The 23,699-nt window shown below is 29.4% G+C and overlaps 1 protein-coding gene across 1 annotated transcript; it reads left to right on the forward strand.

Annotated features, from left to right (window-relative positions):
- The first annotated feature begins 11,338 nt into the window (after positions 1–11,338).
- Positions 11,339–16,717, forward strand: LOC133824368 (purple acid phosphatase 4-like). Its single transcript, XM_062257251.1, has 7 exons — positions 11,339–11,691; positions 13,921–14,077; positions 14,698–14,805; positions 14,912–15,039; positions 15,368–15,496; positions 16,135–16,202; positions 16,326–16,717. Exons 1-7 carry the CDS (start codon positions 11,470–11,472, stop codon positions 16,546–16,548), a joined length of 1,035 nt encoding a protein of 344 aa, XP_062113235.1. The 5' UTR covers positions 11,339–11,469; the 3' UTR covers positions 16,549–16,717.
- Positions 16,718–23,699: the final 6,982 nt, after the last annotated feature.

A 23,699-nucleotide genomic window follows, 5' to 3' on the forward strand; every position in this document is an offset into this window, starting at 1 on the left:
ATGTATGTAAGTAGCATGAGAGAATTGAATTAAAATATAAAAAAAAAAAAAAAAATTGAGGCGGGGCGGCGCCCCACCCCGAATTCCGCCCCGTTTTTACCGGGGCAAAGATGTCCCGTCGGGTCGGGGCCCCGCCCCGCCGCCCCATTTTGCCATCCTTATCGACATTCGATACCAAATCATAAAACATGTATTTTCACATATGGATAAAATCAAGTTTTACTCTCTTAAGGGATATTTGGCTAGAGATAATAGAATGAAAATAAATCAACTTTTATTCCATTTTTTGTTTGGTTGTATTTTTAGAATATTTAAATTTCATTCTAATACAAAAAATTAATAAATTATTTATCAATTCTTTTATTAATATTAATTTTTATTTTATTCCTATTTTTATTCACATTCTCATATCTATTATATACAATAAATGTGTAGATAACGGAAATTTTTTGTTTTAACAGTTTTTTATTTTTTTAATGTTAATTTTAACGGAATATTCTTATATTTAACGGTAGTTTGTAAATATTTAAATTTAAATAAAATAAAATAATTAAAAAAAATAAAAAGTGATATTTTTGAGATATTTTATAATGAAAATTATTTAAAAATAATAAATAATTAAAAAAATTAAAATAAGATATTTTTGAGATATTTTACAATAATAATTATTTTTAAATAATAAATAATTAAACAAATTAAAATATGATATTTTGAGATATTTTACCATGATAATTATTTAAAAATAATAAAATCATACGTTTTATAACTTAAATAAAATTTAATTAAACATAAACTCACTTATTATAATAGTATCATATTAAACATATAATATAATCTACTGTGAATTAGCAATAAATTACTTTTTTTTTTTAAAAAAACTAACAAAAAACTTAAATTTAAAATTCACGTATAATATTTAATATTACATTAAACATATAATATATAATCTCTTGTTACCATTCCCAAATTCAAAAACTAGAACAAATATGAACTTAAACAAAAACAAATAAATTATTTAATTAAAATATGATATTTATTTCAAAATTTATATGATATTAATATAAATTTAATAAAAATAATTAATAAATTCTATAAATAAAACTAAGCAAACGTGCATATTGCACATTACTTGTATCTAATATATCTATATATTCTTTCATTTTCATTCAATCCAACTAACCAAACATCATCTTACATTTTATTCCAACTTTCGGATTATTTTTTATGATCCTAATAATTAAATACATGATATAATTTATTGTTTCACTCTGCTTCATAATTAATGAGCTCAAATGGTATTTAATATTTTTTATTAATATACAATATAAATAGAAATGTTTAATGTTTTCTCTTTCCCCTTTTACCATTTAATTCTTTTGACAAATCATCATTCATTTATTAAAAAATATAATTAAATAAATATGTAAGAGCATCTAAATTAAATTGTATTATTATAATATCAAGAGACACAACAAAACTCTCTCTCTATAAATGTATTAATTGAATATTAATTATTCAGGCGGTGGGAAGGTAATAAGAGTTTATGGTGGGACTTAAACTCTAAAAAAAAAAAAAAAAGACTTAATAGTCAAATTGTAAGTGGACATATAATAAAATATCTACTATCATCATAGAGTATATATCTGAACTTAATATAACATGACATCTTAAGATAAAGATCATGAACATTATTATTTCCAAAAAAAAAAAAGATCAATAATTATTAAGATCATGAATCGAGACATACATGACATAAATTTCTATTAGGTTTAGCCACAAAATCTTAGGTAATACAACATAATACGCTATATATATAATACGGGTACCAAACGTAACTCTTATATATATAAATTAATTAATGTATCAGTTTCTCATACTACAATTGGTCATTTTATATATGCTGCATTAAAATTAATAAAATATAACTAAATCTTTTCACACTTTCTTTTGGATTCTTTAATGGAAATCACTGTTGGGATATATATAAAATTGCATATCAAACAAGAATAGAATCACAAGATGCTCTGGGCTTCAGTTAAGACCTTTTATTTTCTTATCCCAGATTATTCCTTTCCTTTCCTTGAATTATTATTATTATTATTATTATTATTATCTGCATGCTGCCCCAGTCACACACAAGCAAATGAAATTAAGTTCTTATAATTTCTCAATAAATTAAACTTGTGTCACTCGATAAAATTCATTATCAAATGTAGTTTGATTGGTTGAAACATAAACTATATATATAATATACATATATTTAAACCAATAATGGTGGATTATAGCTACGTACATATGTGAATTGCTAAGGATACTCACGATACTGATTGATTTTATATATGTAAATTAGTCCACGTCACTTCATCCATATCCCCTAAATATAATATAAATATATATATTTATAGGGAAATTAGCCCTATTGGTGGGACTCTCAATGTTCTCGATCTTTTAACAGTTTTCGGCGCAATTTTTTTTTATGATAGTGTATATTGTAGCTATTTAGAGCATCAGCACGATTTTCAGAAAATTCTGAATAATTTACGGTACCGAAAACTTGGTTCAAACATGTTGTTGCACGCATGACTAATTTTGTTTATGCGCGTGGAAATCAACATGTTTGAATCTAGTTTTCGGTACTGTAAATTATTCGAAATTTTCTGAAAATTTGCAAGATGTTCTAAATAGTTACAATATACACGGTCATAAAAAAATATTGCGCCGAAAATCATTCACGGGTCGAGAAACATTAAGAGCCCTACTGATATGACTTAAAGTAAAGTCTCTATAAAAAAAATTGTCCTATATTTATATATAAAGTGGCGTAAATAATAATTAAATGGGGACTGTTGCCCCTAGAAAAATAAAATTATCTGTTATTTTACATATAAAATTATTTTTTTTAATATTTTTATTTTTTGTCCTTAGTAAAATAATTATTTTTTAAATTAGGCTTCATTATAAATTTCTATCCGTTATATTATATATTATCATAATATGAAATTGTTAGCTAGAGCCACAAACTTAGTAAACATGTGCATTTATGGTGAAGAAAAGTAGATGTTAGCTAGGAATCTAGCTCTTCTATAATTGAATTTTTTGTATTTGCAAATGAAAGATTTTTTTCTAAAATGAAAGGAAATGATAGACTTGTTCGTAGTGATGTATTATCATTTGATTTGCGCCTCGATCGCCATATATAATTAATGTGCACATGCTTTTTTTTTTTTTTTACCAATAATAGTATTATACGAAGTTTCAACTATTAAAAAATTATATTGGAGTATAGTATCCTACATAAAATAAGTACAAAAAGAGTCATTAATAAATAAATACATAAAATAAGTACAAGAAGAGTCATTAATAAACAAATTGAGAAATATCACGATTCCATGATTTAAGATGGTGACTATTTATTGGTGAATTACGGGGAATCACAGGCATTTCTCAGCTCACTTATTTGGATCTCAATAAATCGAATGTTCGTTGGGATATTGCTCATGATATCGCTCATAATACCATGACAAGAATAGTTATATTTAAAAACCAATATCACTATGAATATGACTCATGATATATACCATAATAAAAATTATTAGGTTCTATCTTAAAACTAATTGATATTTAGTAGAATTATCTATATTCTTATTAATGACTCAATATTCTTATACATGTTCCATGTAGATACTATACTCCAATAAATAATACTCACAACAACATCAAAATATTTATATACATTTACAGTTATATTTCATATAATATATAACTCTAAAGTATATATATATATATATATATCATGATTCACGATCATATGATTTAGAACGTACGTAGCTAGAGATGGAAATGCAGTAAATAACTGTTTTAATCAATTAATTAAGCTAAAATGAACTCGTGCATCGATGAGAATCTCAATTAATCATTATGTTTATGCTCTTAATATTTCGGATTTATTATCCTACATTATATGCTTTACGACACTAAAAATATGGTGTCTCGTATCAATTTATAAGTAATTAAGGAAATGGTTTTTTTACTCAATACACTGCGGTTTTCGAGAGTATTGAAAAGCGCAATGTATTCGATCGCAGAGAAAAGTGGTATGCCAACCGCGGAGAAAAGTGTCACTTTTCTCTGCGGTTGTAGTAAGCCAACCGCAGAGAAAGATGTACTTTTCTCCGCGGTTTTTTTAAAACAACCGCTGAGAAAGAAAGACTTTTCTCTGCGGTTTTATTGAAAAAACCGCAGAGAAAAGTAGTGTAATTTTTCAAAATTTTGACGAAGCATAACTTTGTGCTCAATTCTCCGTTTTTGGTGTTTTTTTTTTAACTTGGGTATTTTTTCGAGATCTATCCAGCTAAATACAAAAGAAACCTGAAAACCTGAAAGAAAAAAAACAAAATTTTCAGGTTTTGTCACCGAAAAATCTAAAGAAAAAAAATTCAGCAACCAAATTAATGATTTATGAAAAACCTCTCAAAATTTTGATTTCTATTTGTCTATTTCACACAAAATAAACTCTAAAAATAATGATGAAAAAAAAAACAAAAACTATACAAACAAAGATATATAGATCATTACCTATTTTGAAGCTCAAGAACACAATGCATGCCCAAAAATACAGTGAAAATGGACAATTTTTCGACCAAATCCTAACTATTTTTACTACCAAAAACCTGAAAATAGAGAAATATTAAGCATCAACTTCAGTTTTTAACTAAGATTTAGCTAAAAAAAGATGAAAAAAAAATAGTAAGATGAAGGTTGAAAGACATACCGCCGCTGTTGAAGAAGTTTTTCGCGGAATGAAGTAGGTTTACGAACCTTGTGGGGAAGAATGAGTTTATATATAGGTCTGGAACTTTTTCTCCGCGGTTTTATTGAAAAAACCGCAGAGAAAAGTAGTGTAATTTTTCAAAATTTTTACCAAGCATAACTTTTTGCTCGGTTGTCCGTTTTGATTGTTTTTTTTTTTTAACTTTGATATTTTTTCAAGATCTATCCAAAGAAAATAGTTTTTTCTTTGGATAGATCTTGAAAAAATATCAAAGTTAAAAAAAAAAAAAAACAATCAAAACGGACAACCGAGCACAAAGTTATGCTTGGTAAAAATTTTGAAAAATTACACTACTTTTTTTCTGCGGTTTTTTCAATAAAACCGCAGAGAAAAGTAGTGCAACTTTTCTCTGCGTTTTTCTCCCACTTTTCCTACTTTACATTGCGTTTTTTAAAAAATCCGCAGTAACAAAGTTCCTAAGTGTCATTCAATCATTTTCTCTGCGCTTTTTATTTTAGATTGAAAAAAAAGCACAGAGAAACTCTATATTTATAGTAGTGCATTAATGTATTCAATTCTCGTACATATAGTTTGGTGTTTGTTGATATATATGGTGGGACATGATATATATATATATATATATATAAATCTATTGTTGAGAGACAGAAGTGGATGCTCAAACTACCGGTTGGCCATGACCATAATATCCAAACCCCAGCTCTCTCTGGATGTGAAGACATCATATAGTGACTACTTACTCTAAGTGATGGGGCCTTGTCGATCGCTTTATTTTTATTTTTTAGAAAATGGTGTGTCACACACACATATATACATACATATATATATATATAAACCATATGACTGTACCATTTATTTTGTTATTGTATTCCTTTTTAAAAAAATGCGAATTATATTTATATATGTATTACCTGCCAGTACCAGATCATCGACCATAACTTGACATGACAAACTGTCACTTTCTTGTCCAAAACTCATATATAGTTAAAGAATAAATAATATTTTTGCTCCTCGAATTATGAATATTGCATGATCGTGCCTCCTGAATGATTCGCGATATTAAAAACTCTTCCTGAACTATACACGTTACTGAAATATAAGACTTCTGTTAGATTTCATCGAATGTAGCTAACGAATCGATGATGTAGCATTTTGTCTGTTGATGTGCTAGTGTCATGTGTAGAATAATTAGCAATTTTGCTATCGACCTTTGACCACTACTGAATTGTGTCTTCTTTATTAAAACTAATTTATTTTTTTTTTCTTTTTAAAAATAATAATTAAATCCTTAAAGATTAAGAAAATAAACAATACTAAATATTTCAAATTAATTAAATAAAATTTCAAATACTCAAAAATTAAAAATCTAATTAATAACAAATAACTTTTTTTTACTTTTTTTTTACAATATAAAATAAATATATGTTAAAATATAAATTAAAATTAAATTCTAAAACAAAGGTTTTCCCATTTGTCCTCCTCCTCTTAAATTAAAAGTTTTATTTATTTATTTAAATCCTTCGTCCTCCTCTTTAATTAAAAGTTTTTTCTTTGTTTTAGTATTTATTTTAAATGTTCGTTCTAAAATTGTTTTAACTAATATTGTGAAAGAAAAAGTAAAAAAGAGTTATTTGTTGATAATTAATTTTTTTAATTTTTTAAGGATTTAATTATTATTTTTAAGAATAAAAATATTTTTTTTTTATAAAATAAGTATTATTTGGTAGTAGTCAAAGTTCAGGGGGCAAAATTGATAATTATTCTATACGTGACACTGCCACATCAATAGAAAAAAATGTTGCATCATCAATCTGTTAGTCACATAGGGCGAAATTTAACAGAAATCTCATATTTCAGTAACGTGCATAGTTCAAGGGGAATTTTTAACATTGTAAGTCATTCAAGGGACACGATCATACAGTGGTCATAGTTTGGGGTGGGGGAGGGGGAGGGGGCAAAAATGCTATTTATTCATAGTTAAACTTGGATGTGAAGCCTAGCTAGTTGAAGTAGTCATATATATCATATATATATATATATATGAGAAATTGGTGAAAATAACATTTTTTTGAAGTGATTTTACACTCTGGCCTACTTTTGATAATTTTTTGCAAAATGATCTATATCTAAAATTCGCTCAGTTGTCTAAATTTTTCGATCGACTGTTTGAATTTTTTTACCGCCTGCATAAATTTTCGACTAGCTATCTAAATTATAAAAAAACATCTTGCAAAAAATTATTAAAATTAAAATAGAGTGCAAAATATAACATAAAAAAATAATAGCCCATTTTGCCAAGAGTATATATATAAATATACTGTTCACTAATTAGTGATCTAACTATAAAGTTTTTCTTGGTGTATTATATATATATATATATTAAATAATAATAAACGGCGTACGCGTATACATCTCTAAATAATACAAATACGTACATGTGCAAGAAAACAATGTTATCATCTATTGCATGTGCATATACCACTAAAAAAAACTCTATAGTGACAGAACATTGGAGATGATAAAAAGCATTACACATGCATGTCACTTTCCTAATTTTTTGCCAAAGTTATACACGTTACACTAGATCAGCTTGACAATTGTCAATATATTTATCTTACCTAAACAAATATATATAAATCAATATATATACGACAATTTTTATATAGTTAAGTACCGGTGAGGTGTTTTGGTATTCTAGACCCGTAACAGTTTTTAGCGTGATTTTTTTTTATGACTGTATATATTGTAACTACTTAAAGTACGTTGTAAATTTTCAGAAAATTCTGAATAATTTATAATATCAAAAACTAAATTCAAATATGTTATTTTCCACGAGCAAAAAAAAAAAAATTAGTCACGCATGTAATATGTTTGAATTTAATTTTTGGTATTGTAAATTATTCAGAATTTTTTGAAAATTTACAGGATACTCTAAATAGCTATAGTATACACAGTTATAAAAAAAATTGCGCTAAAAAATGTTCATGGATCGAGAACATTAAAAACTCCACCAATAAAACTTAAAAGTGAAACATGTACTAAAATTGTCCAATATATATTTTCCTATATATACACATGGATAGATTGAAAGAGAGGTATAATAATTTCAAATTTTCTATAATAAAATCAATTTTTGGCGGTCACGTAAGTGGTTTTGAAAGCTACACGTAAGCACGTACATTAGTGATCAATATGAATGGTCAATTAAAGCCTCGACCAATAATATGACCAAACAAAACACTACGTTTCAAATTGATGTGATTTCCATTCCAAAAAAGAAAAAAAAAATGATGTGATTAATTATGATACAACACAATATAATATCATCTATCATCTATGCCAAATACCAATAATATTGGTCCAGTGGCGACAAACTAAGATAATAATGTCATGACGTGGCAGTCTGTCATTGGTTGTCCCTCCTCATCAAGTACTGGACCCCATTCTATAGTGTGATCAGTTTAGTTATACGCTGACGTGTCTTTTTCTTCGCATTGAAAGATGAGAGGGAGTTTGATTTGATATATAGTACTCTTAATTAATGCTCAATTATTTTCTTTATTTTTTCATTTTTCATTTGCTAGGTCAAAATTGGTCGATTAGACTGTATTATTGAATCAAATTAAGTTGCATAAGTTAAAACTATCTATCTATGTATTTGGAATATTGTTTGCGTTCACTCCAAAGACATTTTATGAATCTATTTTATTTTAATTTTTCTAAATTTAATTCTAAAGATAAGAGATTTTTTTAATAATAACTAGGTGGGTTCCATTAGCTAGCTAGGTTTAGAGTTCATAGAAAGTTTAAATAATGATCATTATCTTAATCCTAATCTTAAGCACAAATTAATTAAGAGTTTTTTATTTCATGAGAGTGATGACAAAGATGTGAGGATATAATATATAAGTACGCAGAAATGTGAGAGTATTGATATGAAATTTCATCACTCATTTGATCTAAAAGTTGAAATTTATTGCATACAATATCGATCATAAAATTTTTGGTCAACATATTAGATAGCTCAATGACTTCCTTGAAATTAGCTAAGACTTTGTTTTCCGAAGAAGATCATAGGATGAAGTGATGCTAAACCCTACATATGATTCGTTATATATACATGATAATATAAAACATATATATATATATATTTTTCTTTTCTAAAAGGGATTAGAATCATAATATCACATCATCTAAAATTGTTAAATTTTAAAAGAACTTATAAAATTTTAATTGATGTGATATTTGTTCAGGAGAATTTGAGTTTCTATGCTTAATAGGAGTCCTAATAATTAAAAAAAAATGCTGGGAGTTTTTTAAACTTTTCAAAATGATTCCAATTGTTGCTACTAAACCAAAAAGTCCCTTGGCATAATTTCTACCATTTTTCTCAATTATCTCTCTAGAAAAAATCTAGGAGTAAGGTAAAATATAAAAGAACTCAATGTAATGGCAAGTATTCATCACTTAAGACACTAAAATACTGTTTTTTGAACAGATTTGAGCATAATTTTTTGGGGATTTTTTTTTGCAATTTTTGTTTCGATCTAAAACTTTGAAATCTGTAGAAAATCGACATTACTCGATGGTACTTGATGTCAGCTCGATAAGGCCTTCAAAATTAAGATTTTCAGGAAAAAATCGACGTTGCTTGATGGTGGTTCGATGATGGTTCGTTGCGATTCTTGCAAGAGACGTAATTTTTCAATCAGGTGTCCGTTTGAGGTGATTTTTTTTGTATTTTCTCAAGATCTACAGGTTTGAAATGTAGATATATACAGTTGGGAAGTGTAAATCCTGAAAAAAAAAATACCAAATGCAAAACATATCTCATGTCATAGACATGTTTTCAAGTTTCGAACTTTGAAAATGTGTATATACACATCTGAAATGTATAGATCTCAAAAAAAATATTCAAAATAAATAAACGAATCACCTCAAATGGACACCCGAGTGAAAAATTATGTCTTTTACAAAAATCTCATCGAGCACCATCGAGCCACCATCGAGTAACGTCGGTTTTTTCATGAAAATCTTGATTTTGAAGGCCCCATCGAGTTGGTATCAAGAAATAATCGAGCAAAGTCAATTCCTACAAATTTCAGAGTTTCAAATTTGAAAAATAACTCAAAAATCATGCACTCGATGGTGCTCAATGGCCTTCAAAATCATGATTTTCATGAAAAAAATTACTTTGCTCGATGGTGGCTCGATAATGCTCGATGCGATTCTTGCAAGAGACATAATTTTTCACTTGGGTGTCTGTCTGGGGTGTTTTTTCTTTATTTTAGGTATTTTTTTTTAGATCTACACATTTGAGATGTGCATATACACATTTTCAAAGTTTAGAACTTGAAAGCATACCAAAACATATCTTTAACATGAGATATGTTTTGCATTTTGTATTTTTTTCAAGATTTACACTTCCCAAATATGTATATATACACATTTCAAACATATGGATCTTGAAAAAAAATACCCGAAATAAAAAAAAATACCCCAAACGAACACCTGAGTGAAAAATTACGGCTCTTGCAAGAATTGCATTGAGCAACGTCGATTTTTTCAGGAAAATCTTGATTTTAAAGGCCCCATCGAGCTGGCATCGAGCACCATCGAACAAGGTCAATTTTTTGAAGATTTCAGAGTTTCAGATCTGAATAAAATCGCAAAAAAACCTAAAAATCATGCATAGATCTATTCGAAATGCAGTATTTAGTGACTTAATAAGTGAAAGAAACATTACTATATTTGAGAAATAATTACTTACCCATAAATTTCTACTCCAAGATTCCTCAAAATGTATGTTGCTTTGTGTATTGTGTTTATCTCTACAAGGTGGCTGAAATTATAGATGTTTTTCTGGTGTTGGTGGTGTTGTTGCTGCCGTGGGTGGTAGTGCCGTGAGGTGAGAGAGAGAGAGATGAAAGAGAGAAGAAAGAAGAGTGAAGAGAGAAGAGAGAAGTGGAGGAAAATAAGAGGGGTATTTTGGGTAGAGTACTAAAAAATGACATCATTTTGAAATGATTAAAATGCATAGGATTTCGTTTTTAATTAAGACCCTTCATTAATAGAAACTCAAATTTCCCAGTGTTCATTATTCAACACATCACTAATAATTTTCATTTTTGTCTGGATCACCTAGCATATCAAGTATCATGGTAACTACCTACCTCCTAATACCTTAAAATACATTTGACAGCTTCCCATATATAGTTATTTTGCCAAATTATTCATCACATACCCTACTCACAAAAACATCAGTCTAATTAACTATACGCATAGGTAACATATAACTAACATACATAATAAAGCATAAAGCTTGTCCACTTATGCTTAATTGCTCCAACTTTTTATATATAATCGTTGTGTAATTGTCCCATCATATCAAACTCTATCCATCAAATAATTAAGCCCCATGAAATAGTGAATAATAATTTCGGAAGGTTAGAGTATATCTGCTATAATATAATTCCATAATTAATTAATTAATTTGAATGAATAATAATAGTTATATTTTATATATAAAGGGACAGGGGGGTATGGTTGGGACATCGATGATCACAAGCAAAAACTAAAAGAGAGAAAGAGAGAGGCTTGGGGTGGCGGGGTATGCTATATAGCAGCTAGCTTTAATTGTCATATATACAATATTCTCTTCCCGGCCGGAGCTGTGTCCCATGGCTCTCCGACGCAAAGAATCCACATTTATACTTAGCCATTTCTTCTTCGAAACTATGATCCTATGTCATGTGTTCATGTCAGCAGCATCATCTAGTGCCACAGCGGCGGGGCTCCCACGATTCCAACACGCCGCCAAACAAGACGGCTCTCTCAGCGTCTTGGTTCTAGGAGACTGGGGTAGACGAGGGCACTACAACCAATCCAAAGTCGCCAATCAGGTAGTCTTAATTATATATTAATTTTATTTACCTACCCACCTATATATACATATATATATACTCTCTTTATACTATGATTATGCTCTGTTATTTTGGCTTATATATATATATATATATGTACATGTTAGTATTATTGTAATGAGTAATACTATGGGCGTCGGTATACAGTGTTCAACCATGTAACTATATGGATTATATGTGAATTCAAATTTCATTTTATGATTTTTAAAACTGACTTACGTGAATACTTGATTGATTATTTGTTTTTAAATTCTTAATCAAAATGCTGATTCTAATTTTAAGCTACTTAATAGAAAATACTATTTTCATGTTTTCTTCTAATCCAAATCATTATATCCTGAAATCTTACAAATTTATTACTTTTTTAATTTTTCAAATTCTCTATCAATCACATATTCAGTTTTTTAAAATTCAAAAACAGTTTACAGATTATGAACCAATCACATTTTTCAAAAATATGTTTTAAGACTATAAATCTAGATTTTCATTTTAGAAACACACTTTTAACAATGCAGTTTTCTAATCACGAACCAATCATATCCTAACTTAATTTTTTAAAGGAATTATTGTCGCCCCACCTATCTACTACAAGTGATTTTAATTCGTCCTAGGTAATAACATATTAAATTATGACATAATATATTCCTTTATATTAATGTAGTGGTACCGAATATCGTTGGCGTCGATGATCTCTTAACCATATTATTATTATATTAATTAAATATACATGTCTAAGAAATTATTGATATAATATTAGGTTTGGTTTCCTTTTTTCTTCGGAACTATTATTATAGAAGATATAGTTCGAGAGGGATTCTCTTGGATCCTACTAAAAAAAAAAGCATATTCTCTGGTGCTAAATCATATTCCTTATTATGAAGTGTGCAATATCATCATGTGGGGTGGTTATATATTATTCCACCTGTTTTGCTCACTCTGGTTAGACTTTTCCCAATGTCATCAAGTGATGATTATCAACTTTTATTATTATTGGCCCTACCCTTATTCCAAAACCAAAAATACAGTATGGGAAAAACATCATTATGGACAAGCTTTGTCTTCTTTGCAACCAATCAAATTATGACACTTTTGAATGATATGAGAAAATAATATATATATATATATATATATAAATAAGTTAAAACTTTGTTTGAGCTGCTTTTGTGGTCATCTCAAAATTAGATCAATTCTTATATATCTGTGTGTCTGGCCGGTTTGTCCATCAGTTAGAGTAGGCATAAGCCTGTGGTTCACAAATTCTGTTTTAATTTTTTTTAACAAAAACAATTAGGCCTCGTAATAATCATTTAAGAAGCTCAGCCATGAAAAATGTTGAGCCACCCTTATATATACGTGCTAAGCCAAGATTTTCGGTCAGATTATTGTGTTCCATAATATGTCCAACCAATATAATACTGACACCTCTTTTAATTTTCCTTTCATTAAAAAATTATATTGGTTTCTCTTTTAATGAGCTGTCAAACTTATATTGGTTGGACACATTATGAGATACAATTAATCTGAGAGGGGATCTTGATTTCTATTTAGCACATTTAGATGCTCAACAACACATGAAGTGGCACCCCATAATTGGTTAGTGATGGCTCAAAATACTTATTAAATTCAAATAAGTAGAACCCGATATTTGATTGCACCAAGAGCTTTATGTCACATTCTTGTGGTGTTGAGCAACAATAGTAGCCTTAGCAATTCTCTTACATATAAAAAGAAATGACATGATCAGTTATTATGTTAATTAAACTTGGGTGAATTTATACTAATATACCATAATTAATGTCAAGTGGATTCTCGTGTGTTTTCTTTATTTATTTATTTTTTTTTCCCTTTCTAAAAGTTTATATTCTTTTTCTATAACGTTATTCCCGCGCATCCACTATAAAAAGGAAATAAAAGGAAGAAAAAAAATAGACCAAAAACAGAGGTGAACCCCACTTATTTTTAAAAGTTCATACATGTTTTCTCTCTTTTCATTATGGTTAATTATGAATGATTCTTTATTCGTACATTTCTCATTTTAAAATCATTATTATCAGCACTTACTATATATAATATGTAGACTCATGTTGAGCGTGGTAATTGGCCAAGCATACCAATTTTATTTTAATTTATTTTTTGTTCCAAAGTATCTCGTATCATAATTTTCTTAATTTGTGATATAATAATTTAATATATGTATATAATATGCAGATGGGAATAATTGGAGAGAAATTAGATATAGACTTTGTGATATCAACGGGTGATAACTTTTACGAAAATGGTCTGACTGGTGTGGATGACCCTGATTTTCAAGATTCCTTTACCAATATCTACACAGCTCCCAGCTTACAAAAACAGTGGTACTCTGGTAATAATATATATTATATATGCTTTCAACCCTAATCTTTTAGGGTCAACCAAGTTTTTACAGTGTTACTGTTAAATGGGTTGAGAATACCACTCTATAATATTAGTAAATATCTATTTTGTCAAACACCTTTATTAATGAGATATAGGGATAGTAAATAATTAATGGGGGCCACATTTTTTGGAGCACCGGTGCACTCCTTTCCTGTTTTTGGTACTTGAATGATTTTCAGCGTACATTTTATTTTTATGATATTGTAGATTGTAGTTATTTAGAAAATCCTGCAAATTTTAAAGAAATTCTGAATAATTTACAATATAAAAAATATGGTTCAAACATGTTATCTTTCACGCGCATAAGAAAAAACAGTCACACGTGCAACAAACTATTTTAACATTGTTTTCGATACTGTAAACTATTTAGAATTTCCTAAAAATTTACAGGATGCTCTAAATAATTATAATTTACATGGTCATAAAAAAAAATTCGTCGAAAATCATCACATTATCAAAAAACAGGAGTGGGTGCACCAGTATGCCCATTTTTAGGGTTGCAGCCTAGATGTACCCATAATTATTTACATTCACCATAATGAATAATGTGTGTGTGTGTGATTTCAGTTCTGGGGAATCATGACTACAGGGGTAATGTGGAGGCACAACTTAGTCCAATCCTTCGAAAATTGGACAGCAAATGGCTTTGTTTGAGATCTTTTATTGTTGACACAGGTAGGTCAAAACTATAAATATATATATATATATATTAAGCCAAGATAATAATTAAATGAAATTTAATGTAATAATTTTTTATTGTATGTATGTATATTATATGCAGAAATTGCAGAGTTCTTCTTTGTAGATACTACTCCTTTTGTTGACACATACTACTTACGTCCAAAGGAAAGTGTGTATGATTGGAATGGCATTCTACCCCGAAAGGATTACCTTTCTAATCTCTTGAAGGTCATTATTTTTAATTACTATAGCTTTATTATTAATAATCAATCATATACATACATGCATCTAATTAACATTTAATATAACCAGAAAACAGATCAGTGAACTGGTATAAATAAACCTTAACGGGGCGGGTTAGGGTGGGGCTGGAGCTTAGCGGGTTGGGACGGATCTTATTTTGAAGTCAAAATTTGTTGAAAAAATTAAAAAAAAAAAGGGAAAAAATGCATTAAAGTCCCCCTAGCTAGCTAAAACAAAAAACGTACAGAGATAATCCCTGTAATAAAATGAATTATTATAGGTACTGATTGTGTGTGTGTGTTTGTAAGTGTAGGAGGTGGATTCAGCACTAAAAGAGTCAACAGCGAAATGGAAGATCGTAGTGGGTCACCATACGATAAGAAGCGCTTCACAACAAGGCAACACCCGCGAAATTGAAATCCACCTTCTCCCAATTCTCCTGGTATATATACATATATATCATTATATTATATGAACAAGTTCAATCAACACCCACAAATAATTTTGATTTGATTATAGGGACAAAACTCTGGTAAGATAGCCATTTTTACCTTATTGGTGGTGCGACACTGCCTTATTTTTTTTTATACGTAAATAAGTTATAATTTCGATTTTTTTTACGTGATTATGTTAACAAATTTTCGAGAAAATCTGAATAATTTATTGTATTCAAAATAGAATTTCAATAAAATCTAGTATTGTATCAGTACGAAAAAAAATTCATTATTCTATTTTCGGTACTATAAGTTATCCTCATTTACTTGAATACCTATACGAGATTCATAACTTATGCTTATATCGAAACAGAATTTCCCTATTAATATAAATATATATATATTACTTATTTGTAATTAAGTTCCAAAATTATTATATCTTTTTTTTTAAATTGTTATTAATAAAAGTGAAACAAAAGAAGGAGCCAGATGATCTTGTCTCTCAACACATGGCTAGGATAAGATTAATAGAATATTATTGTTTCCCTTTTTAATTTGAATTTACAGAAAAAACTTTTATTTATAATAATGAATTACTAACTATACATATATGTATAAATATATATATATATATTAAATTCATCAGGAAAACAATGTGGATGTTTACATGAACGGGCATGACCACTGCTTACAACATATCACTAGCGTAGACAGGTAATTATTAATTAATAATAATAAGTTAAATTAATTAATAAGATTATATATATATGTATATGTATTGATCATCAAGAACCATCTGATCTGAATAATCGAAATATATATATATATATAATGCAGTCCAATCCAATTTTTAACAAGTGGAGGAGGATCAAAGGCGTGGAGAGGAGATATAAGTTGGTGGAATCCAGATGAGATGAAGTTCTATTACGATGGCCAAGGATTCATGTCGGCACACTTCACTCCAACCCAATTACACTTTCAATTTTATGATATTTTTGGCAATGTTTTGCATAAATCGACCACTTTCAAACCACTTTACCACTCTGCCATCTCAATCTGATCTCACTGCTCATCCTTATTATCCTTATTATTGTAAATTGTATTTATAATCATTATTATATATTATGCCTATATATATAGGCATTTCATTTCTGTTATGGAAAATTGAAAAAGTTGAACTTATTTCTAACTATTTTTGTACTCGTAATATATACGTTATTGTTAGATTACATGTTATCTTTAACACTATTTCGTTTTTTTTCCTTTTCCCATTTATGTGTTGTGTTTAACATAAATCTAAATAATTATGTTTAATAGTGTCTCAACTCTCTCGGATATAAATATATATATATATATATCAATCATACATATATTTTTAGTTTTTGTTTGCTTTATTTTTGAATTTGAGAATAAGAATAAAAGATTATATATTATATATTTAATATAATATTAATTTTGTTTAATTAAATTTTATTTAAGTTAAAAAATATATAATTTTATTATTTTTAAATAATTATCATTATAAAATATCTAAAAAAATATCATATTTTAATTTGTTTAATTATTTATTTAACAAAAAATAAAATAAAAAATCGTTAAAATAAAAAAGTTGGTTATCTACTCTACACACTTTATATAGAAGAGATATATCCATGATACATATATACAATATAAAAGTAAATAATTATACGTAAGCTTTAAAAAGCGTTATTTGCATGTGTATATTATTACGAAAAAAATCACACGTGCGGATTTTAGCTTTTTTTTTTTCTCAGCATTAGGTTTAGGCATGCAAATGAGTCAATACGTTTACGTGGCTAGGCTGAGATAGTCGGCACTACAAAAAGAAGGTAAGTGGAATGAATAATGATGATATATATACATATAAATATATATATTTAGTAATATATAGTAGTGGTGGCTAGCTAGGATATAACTTTTCTCATGATCGTGATACAATTTATTTTACCTAAGGGGAACAATATTCACAAAACTTCTATTTGTTTTAATTAAATTAATATGCAATTTTTTTTTAAAAAAATATCACCCCAAATATATTAATTTGGGATTATACTTTTTTTTTTTACCCTGTATTTTGTCTCATTACTTGTTTGGACTCTGTATTTTGACAAATTATTTTTTGGACTTTATGTTTTATAAAATGATTAAAATAGAACCCTACACTCAATTTTGATGAAGAAAAAATTAAATATAACAACGTGGTTTTTAAGCAGAATAATTTTATTTTTGTTCTAAATTATTATTTTGGTAAATTATTTATGATTTTAGTTGAAAAAACATTAACTAAAATCGGGTGTATGGTTCTATTTTAGCCATTTTACACAACACATGGTCCAAAAAATAATTTGTCAAAACACAGGGTCGAAATAGGTAATAGGAAAAAACACAGGGTCCAAAAAATTGTAAACCCTATTAATTTCTAATTAAATATCCTTCCAAATTATTTTTAAATCAAATATATTTAACTAACAATACCTTTTACTTCTATTTGTTTTAATTTATGTCCACAAATTGTTTTTCACACTCTATCAAACCACTCAAAATTTGACACTTATCATTTTATAATATATGTACACTACAAGAAATAAGCTTTTTGCTGGAGCAATTCCGAATTGCGCCGGTAAAAGCAACTTTCACCGGCGCAACTGGCGAATTGCGCCGGTAAAAACAAGCATCTTTGCCGGCGCAAATTTGCGCCGGCAAAGGTGACTTTTACCGGCGCAATTCGGGGTTGCGCCGGCAAAAGTCAACGTGTTTTTTGAATTTTGCACGTTTAGAAGAAGTAGGTGGGTATACTTTTGCCAGCGCGTTTCGTTGCGCCGGCAAAAGAGGGCATTAGTAAAACGACGCCGTTTTGTGGTAGGGTTTACTAAGTACCTTTACCGGCGCATTTTTTGACTTTTGCCTGCGCAACGAAACGCGCCGGCAAAAGTCATAACGATTTATCACAGCCGCAAGCCTTCTTCTTCCCCATTTCAGTCTCAAAGTTTTTCAGAAAAAACTCTCTCTCTCTCTGTCCTCTGTTAATGTCTCCGACCCTCTTTCTCTCATTTTTTTTTCAGACACTATCTTCTTCAACAGCTCCATCTCTCTCAAGTGTAAGTTGTTTTATTTTTTTGTTTGTTTTGCCCCTAAATTTTCTACTCATTTCATTTTTTGTTTCTCTGTTTTAGTACGCCGACCGGACCACCACCACGCCACCACTCCGCCACACCTAGCCGACCGGACCACCGCGCCACCACCGGACCACCACGCCGACCGAACCGAGGGTATACCGATATATATATTTATATATGTTATATTATATATTATAATATACTGATATATAAACTTATATATATTATATACTGATATATATATTATATTATTATATATAAACTGATATATATATTATATATAATTTGATATATATATTATATATTTAAATTAATATATATTATATATAAACTAATATATATATTTAAACCGAAAAATGTATATGGTTATATTTATATTTATGTTTTTTTTTTCTGTTTTGTATTTTTGTATTTTTTATTTATTTATTTCTGTTTATATATGATTTAATTTTTGTTTTTTGTTTTTTTTTTATTTTTATTTTCTGTTTTAAATTTTAAAAAAAGAGGTACAAGAAAAAAATCAAATTTTATGTTGTGCATGATAGTATAGTAAAAATAATTACATTAGATTATCTAATATAATCTCATAATTAGAAATTAATTTAATTAATATTCGATTAATCTTAAAATTATGAGATTAGATTTGGTATTATAATAAGATTAAATTTTAGCAATTAAAAATCATATTTTAGAAATTTTAAGTAAATATACGTTTATGTTGTGCATGCTCTGGGAATATTCTGTATATTGATCTAGTAATATTATGTATATTTTTGTGTGTAGTTTGCAGGTTTTATAAAATTTTGGGATAGTTTAAAATATAGTTGTTATGCTGCCCAAATTTTGTTAGTCTTAGGAAAATTAACATTAATTACAAAAAATATAGTCGTTAACATTTTAATTTTAATTTTAATGCTTTATATGTATTTTTTTATCTTAATAACAACTATATTTAAGTTACTTTTATAATATATGTTTTTTGTATTTATTAATTTTTTTGTAAAATTTAAAAAACAGATTTGAATATGAATTTTTTTTTATTTTAATGTGTTATATGTATTTGTTTAATTTTGCTTGTTAATATTTATTATATTGTATTTTGCGATATATGTATTTTAGTTAAAGTATGAACTTAAAAAAACCAGATTAATAATGTATGTTCATATTTTTAAATTGTTTTATATTAAATGTGATATTTTTGTAAATATGTATTCAATAATTTTTTTTTGTATTAATAAAAAAATTAGTTTTGGTATATGTTTTTTTGTGGTTAAATATTTGTATATATGTAAATTGATGTATTTGTTAATGCATATATATATTTTGTATGATCTGTGAATATTCTGGGTATATATGTGTTTAATTTGTAGGTTTTTCAATTTTTGGGATAGTTTGAAATATTGTCGTTATGCTGCCCAAATTTTGTTAGAGTTAGTAAAATTAATAAAAGTTTAATAATTAATTACATAAAAATTTAAGTATAATTAAAAATTCATCAAAAAAATAATTTTTAACTATAATTTAAATAAAATAAAATTACCAATCATAATAATTGGTTTTAACATTAATATTAGTTGTTTTGTAATTGAAAAAAGTTAAAAATATAAATGATTTAATAAAATATAATTAAGTAAAATATAAATATAATAAAATTGTTATTGATTAAGTAAATAATCCAATACAAATTGAAGAATTTAATAAAAAATTACAAAATGAAATTAATGTATAATTAAATTAATTTTAAAATAAAAGTAATAAATAAGTAAATGTTAAAGTTGACTAGTCAAAGGACACGTGACACTACATGATTTGTCCACATTGTTATTATTCTTAAAATAATTTTCAATTTAACAAAAAATAAAATTTACATTTTTTTAATAAAAAAATCAAACTTTTTTTCAATTTAAGATTAAGTATGAAAAATACATTTTTTTTAAATTTAATTTTTTATTGTTAATATCCTCAAATTTTTTAATTTATTATTATTATTATTAAAATCTTCCTATTTATCATTTTGTCTACTTTTTTTCAATTAAAGATTAAGTAATTTTGTTTAAAATCCAAGCAATAATTTAAGATTAAATATTTTTTTTACTTAATCTTAAATAATTGATTAAAAGCAACAAATTTGATATTTTGTTGAAAAACAATAAATTGGATTTTTTTTTAAAATGAAAAATATAAAATGATTTTTTTAATGAAAAATTATTTAAAATAATAATAATAATAATAATGTGTACCAATCATGTGGTGCCACATGTCATTTTCCAGAGATAGGATATTATTATCAGTTAGTGATAATTAGGGAGACAAACAGTCATGAAATACTTTGACTATCACTTCCCTCATTTTAAGACAATTATTAATATTTTCTTAATTATTTCGCTTAAAGATGGCGAGCGACAGGAGCTGGATGAGTGCAAGGAATCGTTGGTCTCTGGAGTATAGAAATGGTGTTAAGGAGTTATTCGATATCGCCAAACATCAGTTGAACGATCGAGGTTTGGTTCGTTGTCCGTGCAAGAAATGTGGGAATGTTAAGTTCCAGCCTATTAAAGCAATTTCGATGCATTTATTCAACAATGACATCGTACAGTCCTACAAAGTGTGGCATTACCATGGAAAGGCGCTGCTGTCGCCACCAGCTGTGGTACGAGATCATGATAGAGATGAGATAGCGGATATCCTGAAGGATGTTTACGCTGAAGATGACGTTCCCGCTGGAAACTATAATGATCCTCCCCAAGATGATCCTCAACATCGCGACAAGTATGACAATTTATTTAAGGAGATGTCAAGTGAACTGTACCCGGGTTGCCGAAAGTATTCCGCGTTGAACTTCTTGGTGAAGCTGATGCATCTCAAAGTTATTAACAAGTGCAGCAATCATTACTTTGATGGTTTGCTGGAATTGTTAGTCGACGCTATGCCTGACGGAACAATTTTACCTAAGTCTAACTATGAGGTGAAGGCAAAGTTGCGGAGTATTGGATTGGGATATGAGTCCATCGATGCTTGCAAGCATGATTGTGCACTATTTTGGAAGGAGAATGCGAATTTGGAATTCTGTCTGGTTTGAGATGTCACTATTCTAAAAGGCCAAGGGAAGATGGTGTGATGAGGCACCCCGCTGACAGTAAGGTGTGGAAGCACCTTGATGAGTTGTACCCATCTTTCGCAGCCGAACCTCGAAATGTTAGGCTTGGGTTGGCTATAGATGGTTTCAATCCTTTTGGGAACATGAGCAACTCTTACAGCATGTGGCCTGTGATACTTGTCCCATACAACTTGCCGCCGAGGAAGTGCATGAAACCACAGTCATTAATGTTGTCTATTCTAATTCCAGGTCCTTCTTCACCTGGAAAAGATATCGATGTCTATATGAGACCTTTGGTTGACGAGTTGAAGGAGTTATGGGTGAATGGTGTCGAGACACGAGATGCAAACAATAGTACCTTGTTCAATATGCGTGCAGCAATCTTGTGGACCATTAATGACTACCCAGCTTATGCGATGATGTCTGAGTGGAGCACAAAAGGGTACAAGGCGTGTCCCACATGCAATGAAGAAACTCCATCTGTAGGGATTAGAAGTAAAATTGCATACATTGGCCATAGGAGGTTTCTTGATATGGATCATGAATGGAGGAGCAAACGAGTACTATTCGACGGTAACAAGGAACTCAGGCCACCACTGTAACGACCCAAATTCACTAATTGTATACAACTTGGTATCAGAGCGTCCTAGGTTTATGGGTCCTGAAGACTGGCTGGGTATGTACATTCGCTGCGGGAGACAAGCTCAACTCAGGGTTTGGTAATTGTATATGCATGATTATGTGTTTAAATGATTTGAGTGAGATATGAATGTTGATATCTGTCTGATGAATAGGGAGCATGAGATTCTAATAGGGCCTGGTCCTTGACTATTGTATGATGTTATTGAGGCGTGCTTATTAGCATTGCTGTGTATGTGGATGAATATCTGGATAAATTGTTATACTTGTTTGCTTGTGAATGATTGGAGTTTCGGTGGTGGATTATGGAGAGATTATTACCCTGTCATCATGGCCTAATTGCTGAGTCGTTGTTTATAGATTGACTTGAATAGTTATGCGTTCAAGGAAATCCACACGACAAGCCGGCAGGTCTGGGGCTAGAGAGGATGACCAGGGCCCAACCCCTCCGCCAGTCCCTGAGAACTGGCAGCAGTTAATGGCAGAAATGCAAGCTAGGCTTCAGAGCCAAGATGAACTGATCAGAATTCTGCAGCAGGCTCCATCTGGGAGTGTTGCCCCTGCTGGACCACCGGCACTGGTACCTGTGGTACAGCCTGTTGATGTTGGCAATAAAGTGGAACCGTTGTATGAGCGGTTCAGAAAGCCGCAGCCCCCGATCTTTGAGGGTGGACCAGATCCACTAAAGGCTGAGCAGTGGATGACCCTGATTACCACCATACTTGATTTTATGAAAGTAGAAGGACATGATAGGGTGGCCTGTGCCACTTATATGCTGAGAGAGGATGCCTTAATCTGGTAGGAGGTGGCGTCACAAACTAGAAATGTTGCTGCAATGACATGGGAGGAGTTTAAGGATTTGTTCAATCAGAAGTACTATAACGTTGCCGTCAGGGCAGCGAAGGTAAATGAATTTGTGGGGCTGGTTCAGGGCGGTATGACCGTTACAGAATACGCTTTGAAGTTTGACAGACTTGCAAAGTTCGCACCAGATCTTGTACCTACCGATGCGACCAGGTTAGACAGATTTGTTAGAGGGCTAAATGTCATGATAGCCCGGGATGTAAGGATAACTACAGTTCCTGGAGTGACTACTTATGCCCAGGCTGTGGAGAGGGCTCTGACTGCTGAGGAAGCAGAGAATAGGATATGGAGGGATAGTGCAGCGAGAAGGGAGGGCCGTAGGCCGGTGCCTCCATATTCAGGTTCTAGTAGAGGTGGAGGTATCAGTGATTTGAAGAGAAAGACTCCTGAAGCCCCAAACGCTCCTAGGTTTGATAGAGGAGGTCGGGGTGCTCAGGGTGGCCGTCGGGGAGGCGGTGATTCGTGGAGGACTTA

This window comes from Humulus lupulus, chromosome 3, assembly GCF_963169125.1.
Source record: "Humulus lupulus chromosome 3, drHumLupu1.1, whole genome shotgun sequence".
Lineage (NCBI taxonomy): Eukaryota > Viridiplantae > Streptophyta > Magnoliopsida > Rosales > Cannabaceae > Humulus > Humulus lupulus.

What these genes read in the sequence shown, in the direction of transcription:
- LOC133824368 (XM_062257251.1), top strand. Translation starts at nt 11,470, where the DNA reads ATGGCTCTCCGACGCAAAGAATCCACATTTATACTTAGCCATTTCTTC. An exon ending in ATCTTTTATTGTTGACACAG is followed by an intron (nt 14,806 to 14,911) that starts GTAGGTCAAAAC and finishes TATTATATGCAG; the next exon opens with AAATTGCAGAGTTCTTCTTT. An exon ending in ACCTTTCTAATCTCTTGAAG is followed by an intron (nt 15,040 to 15,367) that starts GTCATTATTTTT and finishes TTGTAAGTGTAG; the next exon opens with GAGGTGGATTCAGCACTAAA.